We start from the raw sequence: 13,941 nt of genomic DNA, 5'->3' as shown, positions 1-13,941 counted from the left end.
GGCCGGTGGCTGCTGGCCCAGGGCACAGCGAGGAGGGCGCTCTCTGAGGCCGGGTCGGCCCGGGTTTCGGGCGGCTGACCGCTGGGCCGGGCAAGGCACCGAGGGTCGTGGTCCCCTCTCCTACGTCTCCGACGCCTGGTCTCTAAAGCCAGAAGAGAAGGTTGGATCCAGCAACTGTTTCTTTTCCGGGTCGCTCTGATCCTCTGGATACTGGGTTGATCTACGGAATAACCGAAGACGACGTTTGGGATTTAATTTTTCCTCTCAGTTTTTGGAATCTTTCACTTCTCACTTGGACAAGAACTCAAGAGCAAAATTCCCGGTGAGATTCCCCCTCCCCCCTCTGCCTTGGGAAGTTTGGTTCGTGTTATCGAAAGATTTAAAGTTTTTATTTCTTTTTCCGATGGGTGTACCACTGGGACGTCTTTCCTAAGGACGGATGGCGAGATTTCCCATCTTTCTGGCCTGGCCCAGGCGGCCCTCGCCCAGTGGGTGCAGACACGGTGTTCTCTCGGCCGTGAGCGAAGGCTTCCTCCGGGAGGACACTGCCACGAACTGTTCTGGCAAACTATGTCATCGGGTCTCTGGTCTCCTAGCAGTTCTGAAAGGATGCTGTTAATGTGGCCGTAATGTAGTTACAGAAGAGGGAAATTTTGTATTCCCAAAGGAAGCCATTATCCGTTAAGAATATTAAGAAAAATGAAAGCCCTTGCTTGGTATTAGGGATGGACTGTCGCGCCAGCCCTTCTTTAAGTTTTGGAAAGGTTGTGTTTTGTTCTCATGAATAGATCGAGTTGTTTCATTTATTACTATATCCGAAAAGATCAAACTTAAATTTTGTCTATCTGCAACTCTCGGATTTGTTTCTGAGTTCTGCATATATTGTATTGGGTGGAGGGTAGGTCTGGGAAAGAAAGGCGACAGTGTGTATTGCCTTACTGGAGGGGTATGGGAAATCGCTTTGGAATCTTTTTTTAAATTCTGATTTCTTGTCCTTTTTAAAAATAGTAGTCTGCCCTTCTTTCCCGTAGTTTCTAATTACCAGTGTAAGAACTATTTTGGTTGGATCTGGATTAATTCAGGCGTGCTTCACCTGGTCGGCTCTCTAGAGATCGGAGTCCTGAGGTTTTTGTTTTGTTTTCCATTTCCTTTTCTCTCTCTCTCTCTCTCTCTCTCTCTCTCTCTCTCTGTCTCTCTCTTTCTTTCTTTCTTTCTTCCTTCTTTCTTTCTTTCCTTCCTTCCTTCCTCCCTCCCTCCCTCCCTCCTCATTATTATTATTTTATTTTTTTTTTGGCTATGCAGCCATAAAGGGGAGCTTTGGTAATTGCCGTCCCGTGGGCAGAAATAAGTGATGGTCTGTCCGCAAGGAACTGAAACCAACATCTTTTGCTTAGGCCTTGGACAGTTGTATGTGGTGATTAATGTTGAACGTGACATGGAACCACTTGCCCAAGAGCGGAAAGGTCCCAAACTCATGGAGAGGAATCTGATTTCTCAAAGAGTCTTTAAATTACACCTTAAATACAGTACTCTTTTCTGTGGAAAGAAAGCATAAGTTTGAGAATGAGTTCTCATCTTTCATATCATTATTCTTTAGTGTTGCAATCTGGTTCCTAAGGAGAAAGAGGAAGGCAGTCCTGGAGTGGTTTCTTTATAGCAATTTCAACAGAAGAGTGAGAGATGGAACCCGAAGAAGAAAGAATTCGTTACAGCCAGAGATTGGTTAGTATTTTCTTTCTTTTTTTTTCTTTTCTCCAGTTTTGAACTAGAGTAACTATTTTGTTTTCATTTGTGAATTTAGTGTTACTAAACTTTTCAGGTGACTTTTCTGTGTACCAGTTAAGGGGGATTATACATTAATATTAATGTGAGACATTAATATATTAATACCTCATTTGAGTTTTGGCCAAGTAGTTTGGAGCCTTAATATGCATCATGTTTGAAGATGGAATTACAGCTTTAACTTTTGTAGAAACCATTGCAAATCAGAGGATTTAGATTACAATGAGACAAGATTCCCAATTTTACAATACTGAGACTATAATAAATCTAACTGAATAAATTACATTAGAATGTATAATTTAGGAACAAAACAGTTTGAGAAAATATGGTTGTATATCATTTTGTTAGGATTATGTGGTACCAGGATTTGTACTTTTTGAGATGGGGAGTAAAGCTGTGGATTTTATTAATAAATTAACACTTTGGTAGGTTTGCAGAGTTGTTGAGTGATTGAGAATAGAATAAAAGATGTTGATGAAGTTCTGTATTTTGGGAGGAAATGTGAGATACATGTTGAAAGAAATTTTAGTCATTTGGAGAGATTAACTTGTGTGTGCATATGCTTCCTTTTCATTGTTTTCCTATTGGAGTTTAAGATTTGTTTTCCTCAAAGAGACCTTTATTAATACTCTAACTATATATTCATTTCAGAAAAATTGAACTTGTATTTATGGAGTGAGATATGAGGAAGCCACAGAGTTGTATGTATTATGTAAAATTTGCTGAACTGAAAGGCCTAGAATATTACTAAAGGAATTTATGGTGGTTTTATTTGGCCCTGCATTTTAGACTGAGTTTGTAGGAAAAAGAATGATTTTCTAATCCATTTTCTGTTGATCCTCACTCTTTTTGAGCAAGGCTGCATTTTTAAAAATGTGATTGTTTAAAAGGTTTGGTGTATATTATCAGGCAGGCATATCTTTTAGCCTCATTTTAGTGATTTGCTACTTGTTCTCAATCCATGTGTTGCAGTTACACTTCGTTATGTCTAAGTGTTTAAGTGACAGTGTATAGTAATGGACTTTTTATAATTGTACAAATGTTTAGAATTTGTTTTGACATTCTAACATTTGAATTCAACTTTTTTGGTCAGAGAAAAGGAGGGTACTACAAAATTCCTTTCTCAGGTAGTAATTGCTATGTGGAATTCCTACTTATCTTGTCAAGCTGAGGTTTTTTTCTATTAAGATAGGGTGTTACTTTGTAGCTCAGGCTAGCCTTGAACTTGTGGTGATCCTCCTGCCTCAGCCTCCCAAGTGCATTACTGCACCTAGCAAGGCTAAAGGCTGAGAATTTCTGAACTGTTAGGTAGATATCTGAGAGATCTTAGGATTTACAGAAAGGGTTTTTCAGCAAGCAAAACTTTTCATGTTTATAACAAGGTAGAGTGGTATAATGGTAAGATACAAGCAAAGACTTTTTTCCTGGTAAGACATTTCTTTATTTTAATTGTAAGATGATTGCTACCAGTTGCACACATTAACCTTTACCTTGTCTAGCATGTTTTTTTTTGGTAAACATGCTATTGAGCAGTTTTATATAACATGAAAACCTTTTTTTTTTTTTTTGGTATTGGAGACCAAACTCCGTACCTTGAGCTGTGAGCTGGCGGCCGCACCACTGAGCTACATCCCTGGCCCAGTTTTGTATAAGAGAGTACATCATATATTTTGGGGCTCTTTCTCAGAATTTTGAATAACGATTTTGAAGTTTAGGGTAACTAATGTCTGTTTTCTATGATTACATGACAAATGTATATTTCAAGTATAAATACCTTCTATAATGTAACTTTTTTTGTGTGCAGTACTGGGGATTGAACCGAGAGGCTTCCCACTGAACTATATCCTGAAGCCCATTTTTAAATTTTTAAGACATTGTCACTGAATTGTTCCAGGATCTTCCTCCTTCATTCTCTGAGTGCTGTGATAAGAGAATGTGTAGGTGGCTTATTTGAATATCAGTCTGTCTATGAAACTTTTTTTGTTTGTTTGGTTGGTTTTTTTTGGTGGGGAGATACTGGGGATTCAATCCAAGGCCTCATGAGTATGAGGTAAGCACTGTATCACTGAGTTACATCCCCATCCCTTTTTTTTTTTGAGACAGTGTCTTAAGTTGCCCAGGATGGCCTGGAATTTATAATCCTCCTGCCTCAATTTCTCAGGTAGGTGGGATTATAGGCATGTGTTACTGTGAATGGCTGAAACTTAATGTTTCTGTGTAGTGAGTGCTCATATTATAGCTTTTTTAGAGCATAAGCTCTACTTTCTGGAATTAGAATGCTTATTTTGCAGTGTTGGAGTTGAAAAGCTAGGAAATGACAAAAGTGGGTAACTAATGTTTGGGGTTTTCTTAAGCAAGACTTAGCTTTGTTTAAATGAAAATTTTAATCTTTTTATGGATAAATTATTAGTCCAAGTTAGATCTTATTTGAGGAGTTTTAAGACTAACAAAAGGCAGGGTGAAGAACTTCCATTAAATGAAGTACTGAAAAGTTTTAAAATTTTTTCCTCTCTCTCTCTCTCTCTCTCTCTCTCTCTCTCTCTCACACACACACACACACACACACAGAGTATATTCTTTTTTTCTTTTTGCATGGTGATGGGATGAAACCCAGGGCTTCCTTCATGCTAGATAAGGGCTCAACCACTGAGCTGTACTGCCAACCCTGTTGTGTCTTTCTACTGTTTTGTTTTGTGGTTACTAACAAGGGAACATAAAGTTGGAAAGAAAAAAAATGCTAGGTTAATTAATTTGGCTTAGTGGTTAAAATTTGTGTAATACCATGCTATATTTAATTGTTAAATTTAATTGAATCACAAAATACGTTGCATTAGAGTGTTATTGACAATTATTAATGTATTAGGGGACAAAATCTTTGTGATCATCATTCTTTGGCATACCTTCAAAATAGCCTCTTGGGAGAGAAATCACAGTCTAAATTTTAAAAGTCGGAGTCTAAATTTGTTTTGGGATAAAATTGACTTATATACAGGACTCTACCCTTTTTTTTTGGATTTTGAGACAGGGTCTCACTATGTAGTTCAGACTGCTCTGGAACTCACTGTGTAGTCCAGGCTGGTTTCGAACTTGCATCTATCCTCCTGCCTCAGCCTCCCAAGTGCTGGGATTACGACATGCACCACCAAGCCCGGCCAGGACTCTACCTATCTTAAAGAAAAAGTGGTATCCCCTACCCCATATGGTCCTTGAGCTTGTGAGGCAGGCGGCGAGAACCACTGAGCTAAGTAAATCCCTGGCCCAAAAAGTTGTATTCTTATTAATAAGAACTTCATATTTGAATATAGCCTTTTACTTTTTTTTTCTACTGTAGCTATTTTGAGTACATAGTTGAATCTGTTAAACCAGATTTTGATATGTCTAATCACCTTTGTGACAAGTCGTTTTTGTTGTTTGTCTGTTTGAGGTGGGGTCTCGTAATGTATCACTCATGGTGATTCTCTTGCCTCATGCTCCTGAGTGCTGGAATTATAAGTGTGTGCCAAGCCTGGCAGGTTCTTAAAAATCAGAAATAGTTTTAAAATTTGTATTTTCCCAAAGTAATTTTGAAGGAGATAGATAGATAGATTGATTGATTGATTTGAGGCATAAGCTTTACTTTCTGGAACTAGAATGCTTATTTTATCATGTTGGAGTTGAACAGCTAGGAAATGACAGAAGTGGATAATGTTTGGGTTTTCTTAAACAAGACAGCCGTGTTTGTTTAAATGAAAATTTTAGTCTTTTTTTATGGATAAATTATTAGTACAAAGCCAGATTTTCCAAAGTAGGTGTTTGTACCTGTGGATGTACTCCAGTGGGAGGAATAGAAGTTTCATTTTGGTGATGGTGTGGTATTTGGTTGTCCTGAGGTATAAAGATGATTTATTTCTGTATTTCTGGTAATTTTGAATATAGGGCCTTATTAAGAAATATTGGCACATACTAAGCATGGAACCTTTTTCTTATATATATATGTATTTGGTTTGAATAGCCAAGTACTGGAGTGGTTTTGAGTTTTGTCACTTCATATTTACTTATTTGCTTATTGAGAATATTTAGTATAGTATCTTACAATTCTAAATCTAAATTGTTAAATTCATAAAGCTATATGGGATTGGGAGTATAGCTCAGTGGTAAAGCATTTGCCTAGCAGGCTGGAGGCCCTAAATTCAATGCTCAGCACCATATTAAAAAAATGAAAACGGGGCTGGGGATTTAGCTCAGTGGTTCTGCCGCCTGCCTCACAAGCACAAACCTGAGTTCTGATAGATAGATAGATTGATTGATTGATTTGAGGCATAAGCTTTACTTTCTGGAACTAGAATGCTTATTTTATCATGTTGGAGTTGAACAGCTAGGAAATGACAGAAGTGGATAATGTTTGGGTTTTCTTAAACAAGACAGCCGTGTTTGTTTAAATGAAAATTTTAGTCTTTTTTTATGGATAAATTATTAGTACAAAGCCAGATTTTCCAAAGTAGGTGTTTGTACCTGTGGATGTACTCCAGTGGGAGGAATAGAAGTTTCATTTTGGTGATGGTGTGGTATTTGGTTGTCCTGAGGTATAAAGATGATTTATTTCTGTATTTCTGGTAATTTTGAATATAGGGCCTTATTAAGAAATATTGGCACATACTAAGCATGGAACCTTTTTCTTATATATATATGTATTTGGTTTGAATAGCCAAGTACTGGAGTGGTTTTGAGTTTTGTCACTTCATATTTACTTATTTGCTTATTGAGAATATTTAGTATAGTATCTTACAATTCTAAATCTAAATTGTTAAATTCATAAAGCTATATGGGATTGGGAGTATAGCTCAGTGGTAAAGCATTTGCCTAGCAGGCTGGAGGCCCTAAATTCAATGCTCAGCACCATATTAAAAAAATGAAAACGGGGCTGGGGATTTAGCTCAGTGGTTCTGCCGCCTGCCTCACAAGCACAAGGACCTGAGTTCAATCCCTGGTACCGAAAAAAACAAAAAACAAAAACAAAAAAATCTGTAGTTGTGGTGGCATACTCCTCTAATCCCAGGATTTAGGAGGTTGAGGCAGAAGAATTGCTGCCAGTTTGAGGCCAGCCTGAGATACATAATGAGTTCAAGGCCAGCCTGAACTATATATAATGAGACCCTGTCTTTTTTTTTTTTTTTGAGATCATGTCTTAAAAAAACAACAAAAAAACCCCCCCAAAATCCATAAAGCTATACTTGGTGAACTTTTAGGTTTTTGTAACCATATTGCCCCTGCATAATACTTATTAATGTCTAGGAAAACCAAAGGCAAAATAACATTCACCTACTATGCCTGCTTGTATTATCTGAAGGAGAAGATGCTGATAATTCAGTTTGCTTGTCAATCTTGATGATGAGATTAAGAGATTTTCTAAAGGATATTATTATCCTATTGGATGTTCAATCCTGCTAACTTTGGTAGCATATGACTCTGTAATATAGTTCAGGCTTTTTATCTGTTTCTGGGAACTGGGAGCATTGAAGTCCTGGTGATAGACCCAACTTATCCTGAAATTGTCTTTCCAAATTCAGCAACAATTACCATATTATCCATTCAACAAACATTCTTGCTTGAGTGACCCCACTTTAAGGTCTTTGACGAGGACTAGACTAGGCAAAATGGAATACATTTTTTAAGTCTTTTGTGTTTCCTGGCGTGAACGTATCATACTCTGTGCATGTATGTGTGTTTTATGTTTTTGTTTTTTGAGAACAGGGTCTAGCTGTGTAGTCCAGGCTGGCCTTAACTCTATGTAGTTTAGACTAGTTTCAAACTTGCAGTGATCTTTCTGCCTCAGTCTCTTATTTTAAGCCTCTTGAGTTCTGGAATTAGAGAAGCATGTGGGAACACTTCAGGCTTTTATGTTACAACTAGAAAAAAATTATAGGGGCCCGGGGATTTAGCTCAGTGGTTCCGGTGCCTGCTTCGAAAGCACAAGGGCCTGAGTTCGATCCCAAGTACAAAAAAAAAAAAAAAATCTATATATGTGTGTGTGTGTGTGTGTGTGTGTGTGTTACAAATTGCTGCTTTTGCTTATTTCATGAGATTTCTCCTTCATTATGTATTTAGTAGAGGACAACTCTTATTTGTTTATTTTGGAGACATGGTCTTGCCATGTAATTCTGGCCAGCCTTGAACTCACTATGTAGCTGGGGCTGGCTTTGAACTCACACCAGTCCTCCTGCATCAGCCTCCTGAGTGCTGGAATTACAGATGTGAGCCACCACACTCAGTAGCACTCTTCTGATTTTTGCAGTTTCCTTCCTAATAATGTAGTTGAAAAATTTGTTTTCAGGTTATTTAAAATGAAGATGAAGCCAGGCATGGTGGTGCATGTCTGTAATCCCAGCACTCATCCCAGCACTCCAGAGGCTGAGGCAGGAGGATCGCTGTGAGTTCGAGACCAGCCTGGGCTACACAGTGAGTTCCAGAGCAGTCTGAACTACATAGTGAGACCCTTTCTCAAAAAGCCAAAAAAACAAAACAAAACAAGAACACAAATAAAATGCAGATGAAGGAGCTTATCCTTTGTTTTTTTGGTTTTGTTTTGTTTTGTTTTGTTTTGTTTTGTTTTTGGTACCCGCAATCGAACTCGGGCCCTTACTATTTCCAGGCAGGCGGAGAAACCTTTGAGCTAAATCCCTGCCCCCAAGGAGCTTATTCTTTATTCTTACATAGTAAAATACATTTTGGACATCCAGAGTGAGGACTGTATTTAAGCCCTATAATTTTATCTTGTTTTATTTTGCTGAGTATTAATCACTGCTATGCCTACTATTAATGCATAGCTTTCTACTTGAGTGTAAACTATTGAGATGTTCGTATTTTGTTTTGTTTTTTTGGTTTCTTTTTTTGTTTGTTTGTTTTTTTGGTTTTTGGTTTTTTTGAGACAGGCTCACTGTGTAGTTGAGACTGACCTGGAACTCACTATATAGCCCAGGCTGGTCTTGAACTCACAGCGATCCTCCTGCCTCAGGCCCACCCCCCCCCCCCAGTGCTGGGATTACAGGTGTGAGCCACAAGGCTGGCTTTTTTTTTGGTTTCTTGAGACAGGGTTTTGCTGTGTAGCCCAGGCTGGCCTTGAGCTTGAGCCATCATGCTGCCTCAGCCTCTCAAATTCTGGGATTACAGGTGTGTGCCACCATACCTGGCTCAGGCTGCTTTTGTTTGTTGCTTATGCTTTATACTGAATGCTTCAAGTAGTGCCTAATATATAGTATGTATTAAAGTATTTGTTGATATTATTGAGAGTCCTGATGGTGTACTTTACTTGGGCGTACTTTAATATCTTTTTTTTTTTTTTTGAGACAGGATCTCTTGTAGCCCAGACTAGCCTCAAACTCACAGTGATTCTCCTGCCTCAGCCTCCCTGTTGCTGGGATTTCAGGAGTGTGCCCCCACACTTAGACACTATCAATTTTCTGCTAGGAATAGGTCATTGGAGTGGAGGAGAGTTTGGAATATAGAGATGAACATCCTATCTGAGTGTTGAGTCTTGCAGTGTAGATAAGAACCAGAAGGTCTAAGCTCTAACATAAAATTTTAGGTTGAAGGTGGGCAGAACATATCTGTAATCTCAACTCTCTAGGAGGGTGAGGCAGTACAGTATCTCAAATCTGAGCCCATTCTGGGCAGTTTTACCATTCAGAAAGATTCTGTCAAAAATAAAAAGGTCTAGCCAGGGATTTAGCTCAGTGATTCTGCTGCCTGCCTCACAAGCACAAGGACCTGAGTTCAATCCCTGGTACCAAAAACAAAAACAAAATAAAAAAGGGTGGGCCTGTAGCTCAGTGAGAAGACTCTCAGTTATTTCTAGTAGAAACTAACACTTAGCTTTAGCATACATGTCAGGGTAAACATGTTTAAAGTAGCTGGATCACTAAGACAAACAAAATGTCTAGTTGACTTTTTTCCCTTAGTTGACTTTATTTTTTGAGAAAGGGTCTCACTATGTAGTCTAGGCTGACTTTGAACTCACTATATAGCCCAAGCTGGACTTGAACTCCTGGTGATCCTCCTGAGTGCTAAGATTATAGGCATGTACCACCGCACCTGGCTCTAGTTGATTTTAAAAATACACTCTGAGCTGAGCACAGTGGCACACACCTGTAATAACCCTGACACTTAAGGGATAGTTGTGGCAGGAGGGTCAAAAATTTGAGTCTCACTTGTGCAATTTAACAAGGTCCTGTTTCAAAAAATAAAAAAGGGCTAGGAATGTAATTCAGTAGTAGAGTGATTGCCTAGTGTGTATGAGGCCCTGGGTTACATTCCCAACATTACAGAATAAAAAACAATAAACATCATTTATTTGTTTATGCTTCTCTTTTTTCTTTAATAAACATATGTGCCGAATGCTAGGTTAAATTTTTACATATATTTTACTTTAATCCTCAAACCAACTCTTTAAGATGGGTATGGTATAGTTTTTGTTTGTTTGGTTTGTTATCAGTACTCAGAATTGAACTCAGGGCCTTCATACTGAGCTATATCCCCAGCCTTTTATTTTTTATTTTGAGACAAGGTCCTGTAAGTCATAAGCTTCCCAGACAACTTGCAATCTTGCAGCCTTCCTTCTTTAGCCTCACGAAGTGTTGGGATTACAGGTGTGTACCACCGTGCCCAGTTTTGTGTGTTTGAGTGCATTGAGTGTGCATGTATGCAGTATAGTTTTTGAGACAAGGTCTTGCAAGCTGGGTTTAAACTTACTATGTAGTCCAGACTGGCCTTGAACTCACTATGATGCTCCTGCCTTGGCCTCCTGAGTGCTGGGATTATAGGCGTGCATGGGAGGTGTAGGTTTTTGTTTTTTGTTATTTTGGGGTTTTTTTGGTACCGGATATCGAAATTGGGATCTAGCACTTGGGAAGCATACGGCGGAACCACTGAGCTAAATCCCTGGCCCACAGTGTAGTCTTAAACCTTAAATTTTTTATTATGGAAGTGGAGGATCAAGGAGAGAGACTTGCCCAAGATTATAAAGTTATTAAAGGATGGATCAGACTTTAAATGCAAGGTCCATGCTCTTAACTCCAAGCTCCATGTTCTTACTCTATCATATTTTCTGTGGTATATTTCATACAGAAAATTATACCCACTCTTAATATAGCAAATTGTACCCTGAGTGCTTCTCTTTTTTTGAGGTTACTTTTCAGATTTTCTTCCCTAAGTTATCTGCATAATGTCTAAATGAGATCCTTATAAATACTTAACATCTAGTGTTTCATTGTGATTTTTAAAAATTGGCAAATTGTTTTTGTGAACTTCTAACTTATTGCACTTGCTTTATTAAAATGGCAGTGTTTTGTAGTTTGTCTGTATGTTAAGTTTTTTATTTATGCATGTCACTTATATCCTTGTTTTCTGTTTTAAATTTTAGGTTCTTGGGGGTTTTCTCTATCTGTGAGTATTTGGTTAAAAACTTAAACCCTAAAGATAAAAGGCAGAAAATAGTGACCAAACGAATGGTTTTGGCACATACAGTGGTGAAGGCCTCCTTCAGGTAGGTAGAGAGGAGGAGGGATGAGAGGGTGGCCTTTTAAAGTTGTAAAGATAGCTTTATGTGTTACTGTGGAAGTTGAATGCCCCCCCACAAAGCCTTTTTATAGATATCTGCTAGATTATTGGGACTAAAGTAGGTAGTTTGTTTTGGGAGGCATTGCCGAGAATGTTAGAAACATCTTAAACAGCTTTCAAAGCCAGATGCTAACAGTAGATAGTCATTAGAGGTTACAATGTGTTTTTAATTTAATAGAATGTAGATGTTTGATCAGTTGTGTTTTAGGAGTAATTTCTGCAGTTTCAAGTCAGAAGGCTGTCTAGAATACTATTGAAATACAATGGTACCTTGGTTTATGAACTTTATTTGTTTACTATCTTGGGAAAGATGGCCACATTTGTTTGTGTGGGAAAGATGGCCACAGCTGTATTTGTCACTTAATGCGGAGTTTGCAAACAAGCCAAATTTTGCCAAATGCTTCTGCTTGCGAACCAGATTATTTGGATACAAAAACGTTAGTGAACCCAGGGACTATCTTTTCAGGTGATAGGTACTTGAATTTTATTATTACAAGTTTTTTCGATACTAGGGATCAAACTCAGGAACATTCTACCATTAATAAAGTTATATCCCCAGCCATTTATTTATTTATTTTTGTTTGTTTGTTTGTTACCGGGGATCAAACTCGGTCTTTGTGCTTGTGAAGCAGGCACTGAAACCACTGAACTAAATCCCCAGCCCTATTTATTAATTTTTTTGAGACAGGGTTTCACCTTTTTTTTTTTTGAGACAGGGTCTTGCTATGTAGTCCAGGCTGGCGTTGGACTCATTATGTAGCCCAGGCTGGCCTCGAGCTCACAGCCATCTTCCTGCCTGCCTTCTGAGTGCTGGGAATCTAGGTGTGCATCATCACACCCAGCTTCCAGACCTTTTAATTTTTTTTTTTTATTTTACTTATTTCTTATTTATTTTGGTTTTTTGAGACAGGATGTCCTCTGTAGTTCAGGCTGGCCTCAAATTCAAAGTGATCCTCCTGCCTCAGCCTTCTGAATGCTGGGATTAAAGGTGTGTGTCACTATGCCTGGCTCCCTTTTTAATTTTTATTTTGAGACAAAGTTTGACTAAGTTGCCCAGGCTGACCTCAATTTGTGATCCTTCTGCCTCAGTCTCCTGAGTAGCTGGGATTACAGATCTGCACCTTCATGCTGGGGTATGGTTTTGAAAATATACTTCTCTCTCTCCACAACATTACTATTGTGTGAAAATAAGGAACATGTAAGAAATACAAGATTTTGGCCTCCAGTTCAAACTTACTGAGTTAGAAACTCTGAGGGGGTACCTGCATTATGTATCTTAACAAGCCAAATGATTCTGATGTATGCCAAAGTTAGACAACCACTTCTGTGGGTATGGGTGGTAGAAATAGAAAGGAAGTGTGAGGGTCGGGGATTTAGCTCAGAGGTTCTGCTGCCTGCCTTCCAAGTGCATGGACCGGAGTTCGATCCCCGGTACCAAAAGAAAGGAAGAATTAGAAGCAAAAACATATTGGCAGTAAAGGTCTGAACCAAGAAAATGGGTAGCATGATGGAAAGAATGCTAAATTTGGGATCATGAGCTTGAGTCATAGCATCAACTTTTTTACTGATGGTAGGTTTTTTGTTTTTTGTTTTGGTGTAGTACTAGGGATAGAACCCAGGATCTTGGCACTGAACTATAATCTCTAGCCTTTTTTAATTTTTATTTTGAGATAGAGTCTCACCAAGTTGCCTAGGTAGGACTAGAATTTTTAATCCTGCCTCAGCCTCCAAAGTGCTGGAATTACACTGGTGTACCATGCCCATCCCAGCTCCAACTATAGTTTTAGACAACAGAATGGACTTTGGAGACCAAAACAATGAAGAGTTAAGGTATACTGAGGATTAAACCTGGGTTACCAGGAAGACTAGAATTTTTGAAAAAGGGAAGGAAGAGAGCTGCCTGCCTTGCAAGCTCAAGGTCCCAAGTTTGATCCCCGATACCAAAAAAAGAAAAAAAAAGAAAAAGAAAAAGGGAAGAGAGAATGTGAGATGTTTAAACAGTTGGAAATGTTTCAGATTTATTTATTTTTTTGGCTTTTTAAGGTGCTCTCTCAGTGGTCTAGGCTAGCCTTTCCCAGTGCTGTGCAAGTATGCACCATCACACTTAGCCAGCAGATTCATTTAAAACAGGGATTCTCAACTGAGGGTGACTTTGCCCCACAGGAAACATTTAGTAGTATTTGGAGCCCTTTTTGATTATTAGACTTGGGAGAGTGCTCTACTAAGTATTTTGAGGGTTGGCTAAGGATTTTGCTAAAAACATCCTGCAATGCACAGAACAAAGAATTAGTGGTCCAAAATGTTAATAGTGTTAGATTGACAAACCTTGATAAAAAGGGAAATAATCTGATAGGTTTGATCTATATTTTCTTCTTGATTGTCTCCTGCTCAGTTAGTGTTCTAAGTCTAACATAAAACATCCTAAAAGCAGTCTCAGATTTGTTTTTCAGGGCTTTGCCCCAAAATAAGCAAGAAATGTTAAATTTTCATAAAACTAACTTCATAGTCATTTCAGGCTTCAACCGAGTTATACATTTTTTCCTTATTACTCATATATATATAATATAT

At 38.4% G+C, this 13,941-nt stretch overlaps 1 protein-coding gene across 3 annotated transcripts in view; it reads left to right on the top strand.

Moving 5' to 3' along the window:
* Positions 1 to 9: 9 nt before the first annotated feature.
* The window catches only part of Kdm2a (lysine demethylase 2A), a 113,569-nt gene continuing 99,637 nt past the window's right edge, over positions 10 to 13,941 (top strand). The window contains exons 1-3 of one of the 3 annotated variants that reach the window (XM_010635833.3): positions 10 to 322; positions 1,598 to 1,722; positions 11,177 to 11,299. Coding sequence is in view for 1 of the 3 variants with exons in the window: in XM_010635832.3 (XP_010634134.1) it covers positions 1,681 to 1,722 (42 nt within the window). In the remaining 2 variants the exon portion in view is untranslated. Of the gene's footprint in view, positions 323 to 1,597; positions 1,723 to 11,176; positions 11,300 to 13,941 lie in introns of those variants that run through there. The other 2 variants (XM_010635832.3, XM_033756738.1) reach the window with 2 other exon arrangements.

Source organism: Fukomys damarensis, unplaced genomic scaffold (assembly GCF_012274545.1).
Source record: "Fukomys damarensis isolate Sample0158 unplaced genomic scaffold, DMR_v1.0_HiC HiC_scaffold_27, whole genome shotgun sequence".
Taxonomy (NCBI): domain Eukaryota; kingdom Metazoa; phylum Chordata; class Mammalia; order Rodentia; family Bathyergidae; genus Fukomys; species Fukomys damarensis.
Note: the sequence above shows the minus strand (reverse complement) of the source record. Positions and strands in the feature narration are given on the sequence as shown.